The sequence below is a fragment of the Zymoseptoria tritici genome, chromosome 5, assembly GCF_000219625.1.
Source record: "Zymoseptoria tritici IPO323 chromosome 5, whole genome shotgun sequence".
In the NCBI taxonomy this organism is placed as follows: domain Eukaryota; kingdom Fungi; phylum Ascomycota; class Dothideomycetes; order Mycosphaerellales; family Mycosphaerellaceae; genus Zymoseptoria; species Zymoseptoria tritici.
In genome coordinates this window covers 101,504-122,042 of record NC_018214.1, presented here as the reverse complement: position 1 = coordinate 122,042, position 20,539 = coordinate 101,504, and the positions used below count along the sequence as shown (strand labels likewise).

The window sequence follows — 20,539 nt, the reverse complement described above, 5'->3', positions numbered from 1 at the left end:
TAGAGCTGTCCAATGTTGCCTTCCATGTATGTGTCGCCGGGAGGTGGTACATGGTTGCTGCCACTGGACTGATCGCCATTGGTCGTTCGTGCTTGCACGGTCCATTCGCCTTGCATGTTGTGAATATGGGCAATGTTCGTGCTGACATCCGTCTGAAGTTGGACAAAGCGTTGGGCGATTCCGAGGAGCGGCTCGAAGATCACGCACAGTCTTTGTAGTGAAGGATGAGCATCGCAACGATGTCGCAGGTTTGCGACGAATATTTTCAAGTTCGCCAGGTCCGACACATCTCCGGTTTCGAGTACATTGCAGAAGACTACGATGGCCGGTGCGAAAGGGGTGTAAAGGAGGGACCTGGAGCGGACGTGTTAGCTGACATGAACCTAGCACCCATCGTCCGGTCTGGCTCGCGGGCGCATGAACTCACCAGTTGATGTAGAGCTCGAGCGTCCCGGAATTATGTGGCTCAATCGCTGTGATGCATCGCCGATGACCCTCTAGAGCCTCCCGAGCCACGTCGATGCATCGATACGCCGTGGCTTCGACAGCGTCTTGCGAGCGCCTGACCGTGCGTAGAATGAGGGTAGCCAGGGAAAGGATTGTCACATCTTCCGCCATCAACATTACCGAGTCTTCCTGATTAAGGGCGTCGCCGTCTCGCTCCAGGATTTCCTGGACGGTTGTCAGATGGTAAGACTCAGAGTACGGAGGGACGAACCTACACGCAGGCTGCGCATCTCATCTCTCAACTTCCACAACGAGGCAAGTAATTCTTGGGCTCGAGAGTGACGCATTTTGTCTTGGAGAGCCACGGCCGAAGCACTGTAGAGCTGATCGTAAGTCTCTCCTTGTAGGCGCGCGACCGAAATCGACAGAGTCATGTATCGCTGAAAGATCGATCGAGTGGACACCAGTCCTTGGTTGAGGTGAGCAAATGATGAGATATCATGATCTCGTAGATTGGAGCATCTTCCAAGGCGGAGCGAGAGTCCTTTGTCGAGAATATATGTCATTGCAAATATTCCGAATGTAATGTGCTCGGTGGTTCCAGTCCTGCGATCGGGTGGAGGCATTTGATGGTACTCTAGAGCCTGGCTTATCTCGGTCGCCTTGGAGATCATTTCCCATGCTCGCGATGGTTTCGCAGCTTCGATGGCGTATGTTGCCTGGAGTAGATTTAGTGGATCGTATCGGGTAGGTGAAGTTGCCATGGATCATCTGCTTACTCCTACAAGAAGAGCTTGCAAAGTCTCGAGAGTGGGAAGCATGTGCAACGGCAGTCGGGATAAAGCAGTCTCCAGCGCAGCGCGACACATCTGACTGCTTTCCTCCATTGCCTCTCGGTCTAGGTGGTCCTCGGTGGCGGCAGCTCGATAGGCAAACTTCCAAGACAGTATTCCGGCAACGAGGATCAATTGGTACTGCGTATAGGCCGTGGAATAGTACACGGCTACGCAATGTCCCGTGAATGCATCCTCTGCGACAATCGAGTTCATCCAAATCGACGACAGCGGCTTTGGCTTACCTCGTTCCGATCCGAGAAGACTTGCTACGGTTGTGAAAGGAGGAAGCGAGTATTTTCCATCCGATGGAGTGGACTCGTCAGCAATCTCCCAAGCCTCTTCATCGGCGCACGGCGCTGTTTCGGCTGGCGTAATTATGTCCTTCGATATGTCGCCGGCGTCGCTACGGAAGACCTTTCCTAGCAAGCGATGAGTGAAGTCAGAATGTGGTTCGACGGGTGTTCTTGCGCCCTTGGTAATGGCTGTGCGAGACATCTCGTGCGCCGACCCATTTCTCTTCGTGGTGGTGCTCGGTGGATCGATAGTAACAGGAGTCCCTCCTGTACTAGGAGTGGCGACTGCAGACCGTCCATGAGTGGCCACAGCATCGGCCAAGCGGGACAGATTTTGCTCGATGCGATCAATTTTCTGCTCATACTGAGTCGACAGCAGTACCCGTGCTCGCTTCTCCCGTGGTTCGCTGCGGCGAAGGTGCTGGCATTCTCTTTTCGCACTCGAGCACTGGCGGCATGGTGTCTGACCATCACACTTGATCTACCACAAAGTTAATGGTATAGCTCGCCTGGAGATCAAAAGACGCTCCAGATACCTTACGAATTCGACAAGAATCGCACTGAGATGCACCTCGAATCAGTCATTGGCATTGATGCGGACATCGGCAAGATAGCATACCGCGGTAGATGTTCTCACGCTTGCTGCGGCGGCGGCGTCGGACTCCATATCGACGAAGTTGATCTGTACAAGGTCGAGTCCGGGTGCCGACGGTGCGGATATTGCTGAGGCCTCGGTCTCCGCAGGTTCCGGCTTCCGTGACTGCTAGCTATGACGTGGAGCCCGCGGGCAGAGAATGTACCGTCTTAATTCCTGTCCTTTCTCATCCGCGCATCCACCGGGTGTAACAACGTGCGCCAGCGAGTATACCCTGATCAAATGATGCGTCGTTGCATCGTCTCATGGTGGGAAAAGTTTGGCGAGATTTCACCAGCCAGGACAGCACGACAACACGCCATGCCTCGCCTGCAAGAGCTATCTGGCCAATCAGATGCAGGTATTGGGCTCCACTGTCACGATCAAAGGGGGAAAGCGCTGCTGAACGCGGTTCGTATGCCTGAGAGACCTGGCGTGATGGTCGAGCTCACATGGAGCGGGACGAGTTGACCTCATGACACCCTGAGCTCATCATGAGGATGCCATCGTCGGAACATCTGTTTGACTTGTTCTGCGATGGAGAGCGTTCATGAATGGGACTGGCGGCAATAGTCGTTGCACCCGAACCTCGTTCGAAGAACAATGCTGCAAGTTTGAACAAGAGCGAGACAATGGAGGCTCGCTTCCACGAGAAAAGCAGTGCTTTTCCCATGCTCATCGTTGACAGAGCAGCGATATCATGTCTGAGTCTTGACGAGCAATCTAATTCTTGGAAAGCCCGGTGCTGACTCCAGAATAGTCACTGCTTTCTGAGATCCAGATTTTTGTTCGATGTTGGAGATGGTCACTCCACAGCTGTCCAGCTTTCCAGTCAACGTTGCAGTAGCTGTACGCATACTCCTCGCGGGTGAAGCACGGACAGAACGTTCCAGACCGATGACAAGCACAGTCAGCGTGGAGAACAGCTGAGCTGAGTAGGTGTGGCCAACAATGCGACGAGACAGAACTCCATCTCGCTCATCAGACCACTGCTCGTCGAAGCTATGGTCAGCTCATGCGTGCATTCATCCGTGAGCTGACTGCCAAGGACCGGGCTTTCAAAGGACATAAAATGAAGGCAGATCCGCAATGCGAACCTGACGCTGCAACCAAGCAAAGAGCCATCAATTGCCCAGACACTGCCATTGCCTGCCCGCAAAGTCTGTGAGTCCTAGCGCTTCTCCTATGCCGAAGTATCACTGACTGGTTGGCTAGCACGCCTCAACAGCAATATTCGCAGCCCATCATGTCTCGCGGCTTGGACGGCATCAAAGGCGGCTTCGTGTCCATCCCATCCGCGTTCGAAGGTGTCCCAGAAAGCTCCAAACACGCCTTCAAGCTCGAACTCGTGCCCAAGCTCATCGAGACTCGAAACCTCGAAAAAGTGGACATCAGCACCAACGTCGATGTCGTCACTCACCGCGCTTTGATCGACTTTGCCGATTTCGACGTTGACGATGTTGACTATGACCAGCTGGGCCGCGATTGCGACTTGCTCAAAGAGGCGTTCAAGTCCCGCCGCAAGGAGCTCAATGCCGCTATGAAGGCCGTGAGCAACCCCGGGTCGACGGTCGAGGAGATTCGAAAGGTCGCTCAGATGTTGGACGCGGCGGGGTTGTCAGAGCGTGCCTTTCTCGAGAATGACGGAGGTATTATTCCGCTGCTTGTCATCGGAGCAGCTTTGCTTTTGTCGGGGTGCGTCGATATTAAGATCAACGAAAAATGAGGCCAAGACCGGGATTTCCGCTAGCTGCCGAGGAGTGCGTTTCTTGACATTGTGTGCTCTGAGATCGAAGGGCTTGTGTGTGACACACAAATTTGGACTGCAGTGTCGAAAGGCTCAATTACTTAGTATGCAATCCAGGGCTAGGAAACCCCGAAATAGCCACTTCGACTTTCAAATTGTCTTTCAGACCTGCAATGGCGTGCGCAATACCGTTGAACCAGTACGATGTATACTCCATCAAGCCTTGGTCTTCCGGAGCTTTGGCACCTCGACTCACGATCGAGTTGACAAAGTCAGCTGGGTTGCGACCTATACGTAAGGTCGATAGATGACCGTAGGATTCGGCATTTACTGCTCTTTCTGGGAGCTGGTTGTCCGAGTTGCATAGCGGCTGGTCTGCTGTACTGTCTGGCGGGAGTGATTTGGTGAGTCGTGGGTTGGGACTAAGCGCATTGTTAGTAACATGCGCAGCCGCCGTTCGGGAGCACCTACATCCATGCCGCATCGACGGCATCCAGGAGCTGTCCATTGGTGAGTACAGGACTGGTGAAATCGAACTCTGCAAATGCCTGCCGCAGTTCTTCTTCGTAGAACATGTCGTGAGAAGCCCAGCTCATCGTCAATAACCCGATTCGGCGATGGAACTCGACTTCTTTCTCGCAGCCCGGTGGTGCGCTTGATTTCAGACCATCCTGCCGCCAATCTCGCTGCATGACCGCTTCTCTCACCGTCTTGACTGATGGTCCACGCTCTGAACTCGACATCATGTCCGCCCACTCCTTGAGAACCCTCGAGACCGCAGCGTTGACGGGTTCGCTCAGTACAAGCCAGCTCGGCAAAGATACATCCTCATTCATGACACTCAGCATCTCCACCACTTCCACCAACTTCACTTTCAACACCTGCCCTATCAATCCCGGCATGACCTCACCAAGTAAGAAGTAGTATAGCACCGGGAAAAGGAGACTCTGGGCTTTTGCCACATCGCTGCCCAACACCTGTGATAGACTGTCGAGCAATATGAGGGTCACGATCTCGCTGGCTGCTTCGTGTTCGTCACTTGTGTAGAGTATTGGATCGTTGACTCGTTCCGAGGGAGAGAGCTCGTTCCAGGAGCGAATCAGATATGAGTGAAGGTCGTCAAGATCATGGAATTGTCTTGGTATTGATTGAGGGCGATCGCTGTCGGCCTCTGGTGGATTTTGAGTGTTGTTGGAAAAGTCCATTTGCGAAACCTGCGATTCTGTTGTCCGGTCGGAGCTTGCCATGATGAAGTTGTCATCAAGATCCCTTGTCAGTCGTCGAGGCCATTAAAGATCGTGATGAGATAGATTGACGAGCAAGATACGCCCGCATATTGGAGCATACAGTTGGTTGGATGGAGGAAATACAACAGACCAGGCACGCAGAAATGCCCGAAATTCAGCCGAGCAGAGCTTCGATCTTCAACTTGGACTCGGTTCTCCGTTCGCACATCATGACCACCGCCCTTTGTCTACGACCAAGCGTCGGATCAATCACGATGAACGGACTCCGGACTCAAGGTCAATGTGCCGCTCGGCGCCTGTCCTCACAGCGCCAGCCCGTCTCACGACGATATGCATCCAGTGCCTCGCCCTCTCCACGACCGTCCTTCCTCCGCCGCCATCCACGCGTGATCCTCACGACCATCGCCCTCGGCCTTGGAGTAGGCGTTGGCACCTTTGCCGTCCATCTCATCTCTCCACCTCCTATGCCACAACCCGGAACCCACGAAGACAACATCCTCATTACGGACCTCAACAAGCGAATCGACGAAGAATTCAAGGTCAAAGTGCTGCGAGGAAAATGCTTGGGCGTTGCGAAGCAGCTGAAGGGCGAAGAGGGTGGATGGGTGGAAGTGCTGCCTCGACTGCATCCTACGCATTTGGAAGGTCTGCCGGAGAACAAACTGCCTTTTCACGATCGCTTGACGGATCATCTGCAAGGTGCTAGAGGTCTGGGCGTGGAGAGAATATTCTGGGATAGAAGCGAGAAGAAGCTGGTTGCGATTGTGTGGTTTGGAGGCGCCATGTCTGGCTGGCCAGGCGTGACACATGGCGGATTGCTGGCGACCGCACTGGAGGAAAAGATCGCACTGGCTGCGGCCCTATCAAACCCTTCTTCGGAGTCCTCGGTCTCTGCTGCAGCTACTCCTCAACGACTACCTGGGACTGGAAACCACGCTACAATGACCATGCCATTGGACACGCCCGCCGAGCCAGCACAGGTCAGCATCGACTACAGGAAACCAACCTACGCCAACAGCTTCTACACCATACGTGTGACGCCGGCGTTCAGCGCTGACGATGATGCTGGCAACGTGAGGTATGCCATCAAGGGAGCCGAGTATCAAGCGACGCTGGAGACGATGGATGCGCAGATTTGTGTCAAGGCTGCGGCTAAGTTCGCTCCACGATCGACGGCCGAGCAGGTTGAGGAGAAAGTCGCGGAGGCGGCGAAGTGGAGTCTTGATGAGTTCAAGCAGTGGATGTGGCCTTCCAGGCAGCAACAGATCAGATGAGTGATGGATGGCCACCAACGCCAGCGGCTTATTCGCACTGGACATCTAAGTGTACACCACGCTGGACTTTGACCTATCGACCCGTATGTCGGACAAGCCGGATTCAAGCAAGGGCAGATCGCTGAGTCCACCTATCGGACCGCCTCCTGCGAGCTTGGGCAACAATGGAGGGGAAGCTGTCGAGCGGCGTTGGATGAGTCTCGAGCGGCGAAGCGGTCTGCTTGCCGTCTGCGCTGCAGCGTTGCCGCGAGGCCCTGCATAGCTTTGGATGTTCTGTTTGCAGTACCTTCGACGGGTCCTGCAAACAGCATCAGGCCAGCGTCTCGATGTATCAGGCACTAGGTAAATGCTTGAACAGACGCGCCTCATGCGATAAGCAGATGTGGCCACTGCCGATGGGAGAGCAAGCCAATCCGTCCAGAGTCAGCCGACAAGGACATTGCTGGCATCACGACGTCTCTGCATGCCACTGTCCTCCCCATGCACGATAAGTTCAGTACACGGAACCTGCGAGACGAACGAAGAGAGGCGGCTACACAACGGTCGTGTACCTTGACTCAACACAATCGAAGTTGCGATATCTTCAACTTGCAATCCAGCGCTTCTTTTCCCGTTTTATTTTCTTGCACATGCTTCCCCTTTACTTCTATCATGCTCTTCACTCCAGCCACGAGTTATCTCCAATTCACCTTTCAGTGCGCAAGATTCAAGTCCTGGTCTCTCCCTCCTCGTACAATGCTTCCGCAACTGTTCTCTGCTTCGAATGTGTCGGCTATCTGGTGTCGACTAACTGCTGTCACCTCGCTATTTGCGCCTTCGCTCTCGCCGCGTCCTTCTCCGGAAGCTGGCCGATAAGAATCTCCAACTTCTCACAGAGTGCCTGCACCTGCGCTCCAAACGCCGCCCAAAACGCCGGCACCTGTTCCGGATCAGACGGAGCTGGCGGCAGTAACTTGCCAAACCAGTCCAGTCGTGCCTGGGCCAACCATGCAGCCGTCTTCGGCTGAGCGGACCACTTCGGACCATTCCGATGACTTTGCAATGTCACGATGAACCAATCAATGCTCTCATCTGGATGTGGCACGACGTGGCAGAGATCGTTCTTCAGCTTCTCGTCGTCGTAGGTGGCTTCTACGTGGGCGATGAAGGCAGCGGAGAAGACTTGCTGGCAGTATCGGACGGATTGGAGGGTGATTTGCTTTCCGCGGAAGACGGGAACGGGTTCGAGTTTGGCAAGGGCATCGGCGCTACAGTCGATGTAGAGCGTATCGGGGCCGGGTTGGTAGTCGCCGTTCTCCATTGTTACTTTGTTTGCTTCGAGACTGACGACTCGGCCTTGTCGGATGACGTTGCCGATTTTCTGGACTTGCTCGAGCTCTGCGAGGGAGACAGTGGCGCAGCGAAACATTGAGGGCCAGACTTGGTCGGTCATGCGTATGAGCTGCTTGTGCTTCTCCAGCCGTAAGAAGAGGTCTTCGGGTGAGCTAGCTTCCATTACCGAGCCGTTGATGGCGTTGATGCTGGCTGCTGTACTCTCAGCGAACCGTTCACCGGGTTGAATGCCACCTCGCTCCAGGAACCATGAATCCCGTGGCATGATCCATGAGATGATCTTGGGATCAACGCCTTGCTTCAAAAGCCAAAGACATGCATCGATGCCAGTCTTGCCGGCTCCAACGACAGTGTAGGCAGCGTAGGGTCGAGTCGCCTTGGGAAGGTCGTTCGGCGTTACAAGCTCAACGCCTTCTCCTACTTTGTACGGAGGCGGACCCATGGAGGGCACTTTGACTTTCATAAACGTGGCGTCCACAATGATCGTCTGCTTCCCAACCTGGTACGATTTCCCAGTCACATTCGACCGCCACTGTCCTTCACCGGTATACTCATGCAGAGGAAAGTACTGCACGCGACCGGACGGGAGAAACGTCTGGTCCATCACGATTCCATAATATGCTGTTACTTCATCGACCGAAGCCAGCTCTGACAGTCCCTTGTTCCAACCGACCTGATCCAGGCGATCTTCACCCAGATTCCGAGAATTCACACCGTAGAATTGAGATGGCTGATGCAGCCGGACGTAAGGGTAAGCCGTCGTCCAATGCCCTCCTGGACGGGCGTAGCGGTCGACTATCGCGAATGTTGCTTGAGTGTCGCTGAGTAGGGTGTCGGCGAAGGCCATGCCCATGGCTCCGGCGCCGATGATGAGGTAGTCGGCTTGGATTTGTGAGGCCATGTTGATGTTCGCCTGGGGGTATGAGGATTTGTGCAAGGTGTGCTGGGGGATCGCAGGGGTGTGCGATGCCTCCTTTAAGATGATCGAGGTGCACGTGTGTGGTCGACATTGAACAGCGGGGTAGAATCGCCTCGTGCAACTGCCGAGCATGTGCTGTGGGGTCTCCCCGTGGGGTATCGAGATCTCGTGGATCTCCGCCTTTGCCCCTCTTCTGTGCACTCCGACATCTTACCGGGTACAGTGCCTGCAGAACAGACGACGTGACATGGCCTGGACCTTGGCATTATTGACGTGTACGCCGAACACGCCTTATCCCTTGGCCAGGGGCCCAATATGCTGGGAAGGTCACTCAGTCTGCTTCAAGCCCAACGATGACGTGACCAAGACGACAACACGCAGTCCTGCCTGGATTGCGAGGGAAGACAGCTACATGGCTTCTTTGTGTGAACCGACGAGCGAACACGATGGCCATGATTGAGCATAGCTTTCTGCATACACATGGTGTCATCGTCTTGCTCCCGGGCGTTCGGCACAGACTTCATGCTGACGACTCTGCTCGCCTCTTGCGCGACTTCCCCTTGCCGACATACCCTTGATCCTGGTGCGGAGATCGCTGACGAGAAGTGCGATTGGGAAATCGACCGGGAGAGATGTGTTGTTAGCGATGTGGCCAGCGATCAACGGGTCTGCTGTTACGACTTAACTCCGGCGAGTATCAGTGCGGTGAGGATGTACCACCCGAGAAGCGAGAGAGCCAGCGCGAGCCCAGTATCGGCATGTTGCAGTGCTAGAGACAATGCCGTATCGCCTTGTGCACCGGGCCAGAACGATCCGGCGAGACAGCCGAAACTATGGAAGGTCAGCAATGATCGCCCCAAAGTGCTCTCTCAACACTCACGCCGGCACGATCAACGAGAAAATGAAGAAGAAGACGAGATTCGTCAGGATCGAAGCAATAGGGTGTACAAAGCACAGCAGATCCATGGAAATCAGGAAGAAGGCGAAGGTGGCCATGAATTCAGGTGCAACTGCTCCTTCCCACGGCATTTCCGGATCAGGCGAGTACGCTGCTGAAGCGTTGTAGTATGGGGTGGGCGTCGCGCCGAAGTTAAACGACTTAGAAGATGTCAGTCGAAGAGCAAGACTTGGGGCCGCCGAGCACATACAAATGCGCCAAAGGTCATGAAGACTGTAGCTGGGAAGTTGTTGCCCAAGATCCACTCGCCAATGCTGCCGAGAATGAGGAGCATGCCGCCGAAGAAGTAGTATGTGACAAGGTGTCAGCCCTTGAGCCTTTTCAGCCGCTCGCGAAGAGGAAGTATCGACATACAGGCCTCATTCATGGCCGCACCGAGACCACCGGCTCCACACCATTCGAGCAGTGCCATTGATAGCGGTGTCAAGGACAGCAGGAATCCCGCCAGTGCGATTGGTGTTGGGTTGCCGAAGGTTTGACGAAATTCCCCTGAGACAGCGTTTTGAGGAGAGAGATATAGTTTCTCAAAAAGTTCAGTGCTGATGTTGACAGATCCTGCAGTTCGGATCCGTTCCATATGCGCACCAAAGTCGCCACCGCCATTCGCCATGTCGTTGTTGTATTGTGCAGCCATTCCGATGTGTCTCGTGCAAAGAGAAGGCAGACAAGGACAATCAAAGGATCGGAAGAACGATCCCAGAGCAAATCCGAGTTGCAGCTCACTTTGTAGTGATCCTCTGCCCAGCACGAGTGAGAGGGATATCGACCAATGGCATGGTGTCCTTCCGTGGACTCGACCTTCGAAGCCGCATGTCGATACCAAGATCCCCGGAGGGCAAGGATTACCATGGACTGAGAGGGGAAAGACATGATTGTCACATTTTCGCAAACCATCGTGATTGGAGGATTCGACCAGCATGGCGGGTTTCAGGTCTGACAGCAAAAAGATCGCTCACTGTCTGGCCCCACGGTCCAGAAAGACAGCTCTCGGTTCAATGTGGTCAATACTTGCAGCGGCATAAGTAGCCGTGGCCGTTGTGGACTCGGAGTACCAAGACGTTGAGAGATCGCATGTCTTTCTATCCGACCAAGAGATGGCTTGTCATGCCAACCTTCGTAGTCCACGACGTCTGCCTGTAATCAACTCAGACTGCCTGTTTCAACTCTTCTTGACCATAAGAACGGCATCAAAGGCCAGCATCGATATCCTTGTACTCATGTCGTCGGATCGTCGACGATACCCCGCACACCACAAGCATTTGCTGAATCGAGCAGGTGCGAGTGAATGAGGTTCTGTGTGGAGGAGATGTGCATGATCGAAGCATCAACTTCGGTGCAAGGGTCAATGAACTTGGCTGCAGTCGGAGAGAGCCAGACAAGGCTGTAATAAGGAGTAACAATTGTCTCTTCTGTCAAGACATAGTCATCGCGCCCGCATCATTTCGAGAAAGATGACTGCTCTGATCAAACGTCGCTGTGACCCTTCCGATCGGATTCACAAAATCGCCGGAATCCCATCGGCTGGCATTCTGGGATGTGCTCGGATCGCCCAGCCTGGCTGTGTCCCGTGTCAGCATCATCTATGGTCGGGCAACACGGGTCAAGAGACAGTGTGCCAACGCTGATGGCCAATTCCTCCAGATCGATTGATGAGTCGAAAGAGAGATTCGTAGAGAAATGTCAAAAGGGAAGGGAGACGAGACGTTTGGCTAGGCCCAATAATCCGTGGCTGACTAAGCGAAGTTAGCTCGAGCGGTCAAGCTCGAGATCCCGAACCTGAACACCATCGTCATCCGACAACAACATCCTCGCCATAATGAGCAGCACGATGGGCCTCAGCGGCGGACGTCCAGATCGATGTTAGCTCTTCTCGAGACACACGTACGCCACGCCGGCGATCTGCCTCTCAAGCCTTGCATCAGACTTTCCGGCGCGAGCCCGCTCGCAGGTCGTATCGAATCCGCAGATTCGCGACGACAATGACCCGAGACACCACCTTGGCCGCAAGCGCTGACAGGCCTTCAGTACTTGCAGCGGCCGCAATAGTCGCATCGCTCCGTACAAGCTGTGTAGTCTGGTTCTCCGTCGCTATCATCCTCACCACCCGAATCAATGCTGACGCCGCCTCCGGCATCCGAGCCGATGTGCTCATCAGAAGCTCCATCAGTCGACTCCTCATCCGCGTCAAGGTTGCAATCAGTCCACACTTTCTTCAGCTCATCCGGAAGGACGGAGCCGATTTGTCCGCCGACTTGTCGAAACTCGAGGACATGCGGCAGCTGGGAGCAGACTTCGAACGCAATGCCTGCTTGGCTTCGGGCAAATGTGATCACTCTCTCAAGAATCGCCGAGAAAACACTGATTTCGTCCGCATGCTCGGTCTCCCACTGGAGTATCTGCTTTCGGATGTCCAATACCTCAATGTCTTCGAAGACGCCACTCCGGTGGTACGCCATGATGAAGTTTGGGATCTGCCGTAGCCATAGTCTGGTGATCTCTGCGGCGAGAATGTTTTCGCCCTTCTTGCGGACAGATCGGGTTTTGATGTCGAAAATGGCCGCCTGAGGGACGACTTTGCCGCCGGCCAGCATTTGTAGAGTCTCGAATTTCCCTGCACAAACGTTCGCCGTTGTGGACGCAGTGCCCTTGTCCGCGAGATATCCGTCGCTTTCGCAGCGCACGACACACTCAATGCCACCTATTTCATATCTGATCATTCGCTGATGAGATACAGATCCTCGGATGCAACTGTCGAGCGTGGTGTATGCCTCCGGCATTGTGTGGCCATAGCCGCGCAAATCTGGAATCTTTTCGTCTGGGCTGTTCTCACGTCGAATGAAGAACACAGTGCCGTCCACAACCTCCACCACAAATCGGAACTTCTTGTCGCTCTTGCGAGCGAATCGCAGAAGATGGCCCATCGTGCTTCCGCATGCGAACAAGTCAATTTCGTCGGGAATGAAATCTGGATTCTGTGACAGAACTGCGCGAACGGCAGGCTCGATTGGATGCTTCGGTATTGTGCGGCGTTGATATCGCGGAAGAAGTCGCCGGAATCTTCGGCCAGTTGAGGAGGCTGTTTGTGTGGTGTCCACTTCGGAGGTAAGCCTTTGCTCGTCAGCTTCATGGCCTACATCTGGCCGTGTAATGCGATACTTACCAGGTACCACGATGGTCGGACTGCCTTTCTTGAGCCAATTGAACGAGGCCAAGTACTGACATCCAGTGATGCTTGTTGCTCTGCCGCTCGAAAGGCTGGTCTTCACCTCTTCGTGCGTCAAGGTGCTGATGACAGTGCCGAATGGCAGAGCCTTCTCGGGCAGTTCCATGCCACCTCTCTGGACTGTCGAACCATACCATCTGCCACGACCCCCGCGATTGTTGGAGTATCTGCCGCGACTGGAATGCATTGCGGATGGCTTTGATCAACCACGATAGATGGATCTGGATTCGCCTGGGAAGACGAAAGTGCTTCGACAGTAATTCGAGACACTTTTGTCTTGCTCGCAAACCGACGGCAGATTCACGAAACCGCCACGTCACTCTGGTTACACGGCAGCGTATGCAGGTCCCGTTGTTTGCGCGCTTGCACAAAGCCAGGGCTCACCTCAAGCTCTGAAGCTATAAACCCGTACGGCATTTTAGACTGTCCGCTTCGCATCCTGCTTCCATCTGGTACGTAGCACTGTGCTACTTTGCAACACCCGACCACCACCAAAAAAGAACATTGCTGGCTCAATCTCGTCTTACCGTCGCAGAGATGGCGGACGGTGCTCAACGCGGTGGCACGTCGTCACGTAGCGAAAAAGTCGCAAGATTGCTGCACGCCTTCATCACAGGTCTTCGACCGGTCCGAACCACGCGCGACTGCCAGCAATTTATCGATGCCATTTGTGATCAGCCAGGTCGTGCGGACTGTATCGAGAAGCTCGGGTGCAGTACATCGGGCCTGGACGTGCTGCATCAAAGTTTACGATTCGATCCGTCAGTTGCATTTCTCAACGGTCCACTTCATCGCCTCCTGCTCTATCTTGCGGTTCCAGAAGTGAAGAGACTCTGCAATGGCGAATACCTCAGGCGTGTCCTCAAGGGAATGGTGTCACCTACCAGCCTGTGGGACAAATTCGTCCAAGCCCAACAGCGCAACCACTTGACTGCAGAGGCACAGCGCAGTTTTGCATGGCTCCTCTTGGAAATACTCCTCTGGAGCTCCGATCAGCCTCCAGGCGCCGAAGCGGTCGCAAGCGAGATCACGGCACAGCGAACGTTCTTGGATTCATCAGACCGTCACCTCCGAGCCATTGGCTATCGCATCGAGCACATTCTTAAAGCAAAAAAGACCGGCACCAACATTCCCACTGCCTCTGGTCCTGGAGGACGGCACGATAACGACTTCATCGACTTCCGCCACGTTGCGATCTATCCGACGAAGGACGAACTCACTACCAAAGACCCGCCTTACTACAACCCGGCACACACTTTGTACCAAGTGCCGTCCGAAGAAAGAGTTGCTCACCATCTGAGCAACCAATTCCGTCTGCTTCGCGAAGACTTCCTCGCTGAGCTTCGACTTGACCTCAATCCCGTGCCTGGTAAGGGCGCACGCCGTCCTCGCACGAAATTGTCAAATCTCCAGTTTCGTGGAGTCTTCAATGGCGGCGAGAAGAACAGATCTTCAACGGCGATCGTTGTCTCTGCTAAGAAGGGATTCGGCGAACTCGCAAATTCCACAAATCCACGAGCGTACTTGAAGCATAACCACACATTCTTGAAGCACTCATCCTTCGGTTACTTCATTGATCGCGGTGACGTTGTTGCATTCGGTACCATTCATCGAGAGGAGGATCTATTGTGCCAGAAACCACCTGCCATTGCCATCCGTACTCCAGGATCCGGAGCCATGCGAAGGACACTTCTGGCTCTCGCAGAATCTACCACAGTTCAATTCGTCATCATCGACACTGCAGTCTTTGCATATGAGCCTGTACTGAAATGTTTACAAGCCAAACATGAGCTTCCATTGTGGGAACACTTGTTGTGTTCAGAAGATTCGAGCAAGCGTCTTGGTCTTTCGCAACCCTCCGAAGCTTTGTCGGAAGTCACCAACGCCATTCAGAGTAAGCAAGATTTGCAGGCCGTTCTCGGACTTGCGAAATCGATCACTCTCGACGACTCTCAGACAGAGTCTCTGCTGGCTGGCTTGCGTCAGTCCGTGAGCCTCATTCAAGGTCCCCCAGGCACAGGCAAGTCCTTTGTCGGCGCTCTGCTTGCCAAAGCCCTCCATGACAACACTTCTGAGAACATCCTGGTCGTCTGCTACACCAATCATGCCCTTGACCAGTTTCTGGAGGACCTCATGGACATTGGCATTCCCAATTCCAGCATTGTGCGGCTCGGCTCAAAGTCTACAGCCCGCACTCAGCCTTTGACATTGTACGAGCAAGCACCAGCCAAATTCCGCACCAGAGAGAACTGGGATGCCATCAATCGACTTGGCGAGGAGACCACAAGCCACGCCGCCACGCTGGACCAAGCTTCGACAACTTTGAGATCGCTCAAAGCCTCTGGTCCTCAGCTGCTCCAGTATCTCGAACTGTCCGAACACGACTATGAGTTCTTTGAAGCATTCGAGGTTCCCGAGTCAGAGGAAGGCTTCACCACTGTTGGTCAAGATGGTCGCGAGATCGACGAGTCGTACCTGCTGCAGCGATGGATCCACGGTGATGATGCTGGTGTCTTCGGCCAGGAAATGTCGCCATGGCACCACGAGATTTGGAGCATGGACCCATACGCGCGTCAAGCAAAGGTGGGAGAGTGGCAATACGCTATGCTGGTGGAGGCTGTCGACGACGTCGTTGATCGTGCTCATGCCTGTGACGCCAGCCAGTACACACTGTCACAGGCTTTGAGTCGGAAAGCTACAGAAATGATTCAACAAAAGCGGATTGTTGCGTGTACGACCACTGGGGCTGCTATGTACTCCTCTCAAATCCAGAGCGCCGCACCAGGAATTGTCCTGGTTGAGGAAGCCGGTGAAATACTAGAAAGTCACGTCCTGACTGCGATGACTCCGGATACGAAGCAACTCATACTGATTGGAGACCACAAACAGCTCCGGCCCAAGGTCAACAACTACTCCCTCACGGTCGAGAAAGGAGACGGTTTCGATCTGAACCGCTCATTGTTTGAACGTCTTGTCATGGCTGGCTTTCCTCACACTACGCTCACACAGCAGCACCGCATGTGTCCGGAAATTTCGAACCTCGTCCGGCAATTGACGTATCCTGATATTCTGGACGCACCGTCCACGCTTCAGCGCGAAGCATTGCGAGGACTGCAGAACCGAGTCGTCTTCATTGAGCACACAAAACTTGAACTCTTGAGCCCTGTAGCCGACCGACGGGACCATGGCGCCAGTGTCAGCAAGCAAAACGAGCACGAAGTCGAGATGGTCAAGAAGATCGTGAAATACATGGCACAACAAGGCTACGGTACGTCCAGTCAAGTTGTGCTCACCCCGTACCTTGGTCAGCTCAGTCTCTTGCGTCGAAAGCTTGCGGAAGACAACGATCCTGTCTTGAACGACCTGGACTCTTTTGATCTCATCCAAGCCGGTCTTTTGACTCCAGCAAGCGCATCTCAGATCAAGCGCCCTCTTCAGATCTCTACCGTGGACAACTACCAGGGAAATGAAGCCGATATTGTTATCGTTTCTCTGACTCGCAGCAATCCAGACGGCGACATCGGCTTCTTGATTTCGCCCGAGCGGCTCAATGTGCTCCTCTCACGTGCACGCAAGGCCTTGATCATCATCGGCAACTCAGCAACCTTCAAGGCCAGCAAGAAGGGTGGAGAGCTGTGGTCTTCCTTTTTCAATTTACTCGCTGAGACAAATTCGATGCAGGAGGGCCTTCCCGTCCAGTGCTCTCAACATCCCGATCGGAAAATGCTTCTTACTTGCCCCGATGACTTCGATCAGCAATGTCCTGATGGCGGCTGCTCAGCTCCTTGTGGTGTGCTTCTCAACTGCGGCAAGCATGCGTGCGAGCGGAAGTGCCATCAATTGGCCGATCATTCGAAGATTGCATGTTCCTTTCCGATTCAAGGGCTGTGTGCGAAGGGTCACCGTCTTCGTTGGACATGCGCCACGGGCCATCCGGTCTCTTGTCGAACGTGTGACATTGAAGCTGCAGCGCTTCGGGCTCAGCAAGAACGAAACGCCAAGCTCGACCAGGAACGACAAGCACGACAAGCCGCATACGCTCTTCAGCTCGCCGCGGCCCAAGAGGAGTTGGATCGTCTCCGTCAGACTGCCAAAGACAGACGTACGGAAGAAGAGCAAGCTGCAGAGCTCGCGCAGCGCCAATTGGACCTTGTCAATGCTAGAACCCTGGCCGCCCAACGGGAGGCCGCTGAGAAGAAGAAGGCCTCTGATTCGGCGCGAGCGAAGCCCACAAAAGCTCAAGTAGACCGGATATCGACCACATCGAGTGACGACAATGCTGAGAATAGCGAGTCGGAAGCACAGCTTGACTGGAATCGCCAGAAAGCCACCGAAGGAGCGAGCAACAAGGCCATTGATTCCTTGATGGCCATGATTGGACTGGAGGCTGTGAAAGATCAATTTCTCGAGATCAAATCTCAAATTGACTTGCTGGTTCGACAAGATCTCTCCGTCGAGAAAGAACGCTTTGGTGCAGTGCTGATGGGGAATCCTGGCACCGGCAAAACTACTGTTGCCCGGATCTACGCCAAGTTCTTGTGTTCGATCGGAGCTCTACCCGGGGATGTCTTTGTTGAGTCGACTGGAGCCAAGCTCGCGAGTGAAGGCGTGGCGGGATGTAAGAAGATGATTGAGGATCTGCTTGACCAAGGTGGCGGCGCCTTTTTCATCGACGAAGCATACCAACTCGCGTCAGGCTCGAATTTTGGTGGTAGCGCTGTGCTGGACTTCCTGCTTCCCGAAGCCGAGAACCTTACAGGAAAAGTGGTCTTCATCCTTGCCGGCTACAACAAGCAGATGGAGAAATTCTTCCAGCACAATCCAGGCTTGCCGAGCCGTTTTCCGCGCCGATTGCAGTTCGCAGATTATGAGGACCATGAACTCTTGGCCATCATGAACTACAACATCAACAAGCGATACAATGGCAGGATGGAACTTAAAGACGGAGCTGCAGGTCTGTTCGCACGGATCGTGGCACGCCGCATCGGACGTGGTCGTGGAAAGGAAGGCTTTGGCAATGCACGAGAAGTCGAGAACGTGGTGTCAAAGATTGCTGCGCGCCAAGCGAAGCGAGTGCGCAAAGAGCGGCGAAAGGTGAAAGGCAAGAGGCAAGACACAAACGATCTGCTGTTCACAGACAGGGACCTCATCGGCCCAGAGCCTACCAACGCCCTCCTCACGAACCAATCTTGGAAGAAGCTACAACAGCTCACTGGCTTGCGTGATGTGAAAGAGGCGATCCAGTCGTTGCTGGACAGCATCAAGCTCAATTACGAACGAGAACTGGCAGAGGAACCTCTCGTCGAGTACAGCCTGAACAAAGTATTCTTGGGAAATCCTGGCACTGGCAAAACCACTGTCGCGAAACTGTACGGCCAGATCTTGGCAGATCTTGGGATGTTGTCAAGTGGCGAAGTCGTCATCAAGACACCAACTGATTTTGTGGGAGCCGTGATTGGAGCCTCAGAAGCCAACACGAAGGGAATTCTGGATGCTGCAGTCGGCAAAGTCCTTGTCATTGACGAAGCATATGGACTGTTCGGAGGCCATAGCGGTGCCACGGATCCATACCGTACCGGTGTCATCGACACAATCGTTGCGGAAGTGCAAAGCGTCCCAGGCGAAGACCGCTGCGTCTTGCTGCTGGGTTACAAGGAGCAGATGGAGGAGATGATGCAGCACGTAAATCCCGGACTCGCACGACGCTTCCCAATGGACTCTGGCTTCATCTTTCAGGAATTCGATGACGAGGATATGGAAGCCATTCTAGAGATGAAGTTGAAGGCCCAGGCGTTCAAGATCACCGATCGAGCGAAAGATGTGGCTCTCGGCATGCTTCAACGTGCACGCAATCGTCCACACTTTGGCAATGCTGGCGAGGTTGATATCATTCTCAACGACGCCAAGCTAAGACAGCAGAAGCGCATTAGCCGTGATTCCAGCGTGGCAAAGGGTATTTTCGAAGCCGAAGACTTCGATCCCGACTTCGAAAGAGGCGAGAGGGCCAATACCAATCTTGCTGCGCTCTTCAAGGATAGCGTGGCGTGTGACGGCATCGTGAAGCAGCTACAGGGATACCAAAATGTGGTGGCGAGAATGAGAGAGCACAACTTGGTAAGTACTTCTCTGCGAGATCGAACTGTTCCTATTGGATCCGCACTGACACCGTTTAGGACCCGCGAGAAGAGATCCCATTCACATTCCTATTCAGAGGCCCGCCGGGTACAGGAAAGACGACAACCGCCCGCAAGATGGGTAAGGTGTATTACGACATGGGCTTCTTGTCAAAGGCGGAGGTCGTTACCTGCTCGGCATCGGATCTTGTCGGTGAGTACGTCGGCCACTCCGGTCCGAAGACGAGGAAGCTTTTGGAGTCCGCTCTCGGCAAAGTGCTGTTCATTGATGAAGCATACCGCCTGGCTGGCGGGCATTTCGCACAAGAAGCTGTCGACGAGCTGGTCGATGGTATAACGAACGAGCGATTTTCCCGCAAACTCATCATTGTCCTTGCGGGCTACAACGATCAAATCAACCAGCTGCTGCGCACAAACCCGGGCCTGAACTCTCGTTTCCCGGAGTCCATCGTGTTCGTGTCATTTCCGCCAAAGGAATGCCTCAACTTACTCATCAAGGTACGTATCAAAAGTCTTCTGAACGAAGACCACGCTGACCACTATACAGAATCTACGCAAGAAGAAACTTCTCGATATTGCGTGCATTACTTCCATGTCGCCTTCGGAAGAGGGCCAGATCCTGCAACGTTTCCAAACGCTGGCTTCGTTGCAAAACTTCGGTAATGCCCGCGATGTTGAAACGATGGCCAGAACCATTTTTGGATCTCTTCTCAAGAGTGCGCCTTCGAAGACCGCCAGCATGTCGGTGACTCGCGACCTGGTTCTGAGTGTGCTGGACGAGATGGTCACGGAACGCTCTCGGCGAGAGATCGACTCCACTGTTGCCGGAGCCGCATTCCCGCCAGCACCGTTCAGAGCACAGGAGTCTACAACGCACGCCACCAAAGCAGAAACGTACACGGCTACCAATACACAACACATCTGTGCGCCTGAGGTGGCAGCGGATCCTGGCGCTGTTGAAGAATCGCCAGCAAATCCGGCAGATGCAGTCGACGAGCCACCAAGCTCCCCGCCCTTCACCTCCTCCGTACGCCGTGACGTCGGCGTAAGCGATGCAATCTGGGAGCAACTCCAACTCGACCAGGCAACAGCCGACCGCGAAGAACAAGACTTCCGCCGTCTACAAGAAGAAGAGCGGAAATTGGCTGAATGGCTCAAAGCCTGCGAAGACGCAAAGCAGCGGGAGGAATTGAGGGAGCTGGAGCGTAAGCGGAAAGCAGTGGAGGAGGAGCGGCGCAGGCAAATTCTGGCGAAGGAGAAGTTGAAACAGATGGGGTGCTGCCCTGTTGGCTATCATTGGATCAAGCAGGCGAGTGGATATCGATGTGCGGGAGGATCGCATTTCATGTCGGATGATGCGGTGGATGCTATGCTGTGAGGAGGTCGAGGAAGCATGACTCTATGAGAGGTTGTTTTTCAGATGATCGTCAAAAATGTATGAAGTTCGTTCTGCGATTTTGATGATGATGCTGAATGGAAGCTATTGCTGGTAACA

At 54.1% G+C, this 20,539-nt stretch overlaps 6 protein-coding genes across 6 annotated transcripts; 2 read left to right on the top strand and 4 right to left on the bottom strand.

The window, feature by feature from the left end:
- Window positions 1-218: 218 nt before the first annotated feature.
- On the bottom strand, window positions 219-1,472 carry MYCGRDRAFT_11468 (uncharacterized protein; the record flags this gene model as incomplete). The annotated part of the gene is made up of 4 exons (XM_003851975.1): window positions 219-354; window positions 428-656; window positions 719-1,166; window positions 1,227-1,472. Coding segments are annotated over 4 exons (1,059 nt in total), but the record flags the coding sequence as incomplete, so codon positions are not given.
- Window positions 1,473-3,456: 1,984 nt separating this feature from the next.
- Window positions 3,457-6,478, top strand: MYCGRDRAFT_92941 (uncharacterized protein; the record flags this gene model as incomplete). Its single annotated transcript, XM_003852736.1, has 4 exons — window positions 3,457-3,905; window positions 4,075-4,156; window positions 4,600-4,870; window positions 5,346-6,478. The coding sequence occupies 4 exons, from the start codon at window positions 3,457-3,459 to the stop codon at window positions 6,476-6,478; spliced, it is 1,935 nt and encodes a 644-aa protein (XP_003852784.1).
- Window positions 6,479-7,274: 796 nt separating this feature from the next.
- On the bottom strand, window positions 7,275-8,711 carry MYCGRDRAFT_42715 (uncharacterized protein; the record flags this gene model as incomplete). Its single annotated transcript, XM_003851974.1, has 2 exons — window positions 7,275-8,002; window positions 8,126-8,711. 2 exons carry the CDS (start codon window positions 8,709-8,711, stop codon window positions 7,275-7,277), a joined length of 1,314 nt encoding a protein of 437 aa, XP_003852022.1.
- Window positions 8,712-9,072: 361 nt separating this feature from the next.
- Window positions 9,073-10,321, bottom strand: MYCGRDRAFT_109328 (uncharacterized protein; the record flags this gene model as incomplete). The annotated part of the gene is made up of 4 exons (XM_003851973.1): window positions 9,073-9,560; window positions 9,610-9,827; window positions 9,878-9,900; window positions 10,042-10,321. The coding sequence occupies 4 exons, from the start codon at window positions 10,319-10,321 to the stop codon at window positions 9,404-9,406; spliced, it is 678 nt and encodes a 225-aa protein (XP_003852021.1).
- Window positions 10,322-11,708: 1,387 nt separating this feature from the next.
- MYCGRDRAFT_92938 (uncharacterized protein) lies at window positions 11,709-13,097 on the bottom strand (the record flags this gene model as incomplete). The annotated part of the gene is made up of 2 exons (XM_003851972.1): window positions 11,709-12,817; window positions 12,908-13,097. 2 exons carry the CDS (start codon window positions 13,095-13,097, stop codon window positions 11,709-11,711), a joined length of 1,299 nt encoding a protein of 432 aa, XP_003852020.1.
- A 350-nt stretch (window positions 13,098-13,447) lies between these two features.
- MYCGRDRAFT_42010 (uncharacterized protein) lies at window positions 13,448-20,422 on the top strand (the record flags this gene model as incomplete). The annotated part of the gene is made up of 3 exons (XM_003852737.1): window positions 13,448-19,024; window positions 19,084-19,542; window positions 19,592-20,422. The coding sequence occupies 3 exons, from the start codon at window positions 13,448-13,450 to the stop codon at window positions 20,420-20,422; spliced, it is 6,867 nt and encodes a 2,288-aa protein (XP_003852785.1).
- Between the last annotated feature and the right edge of the window lie 117 nt (window positions 20,423-20,539).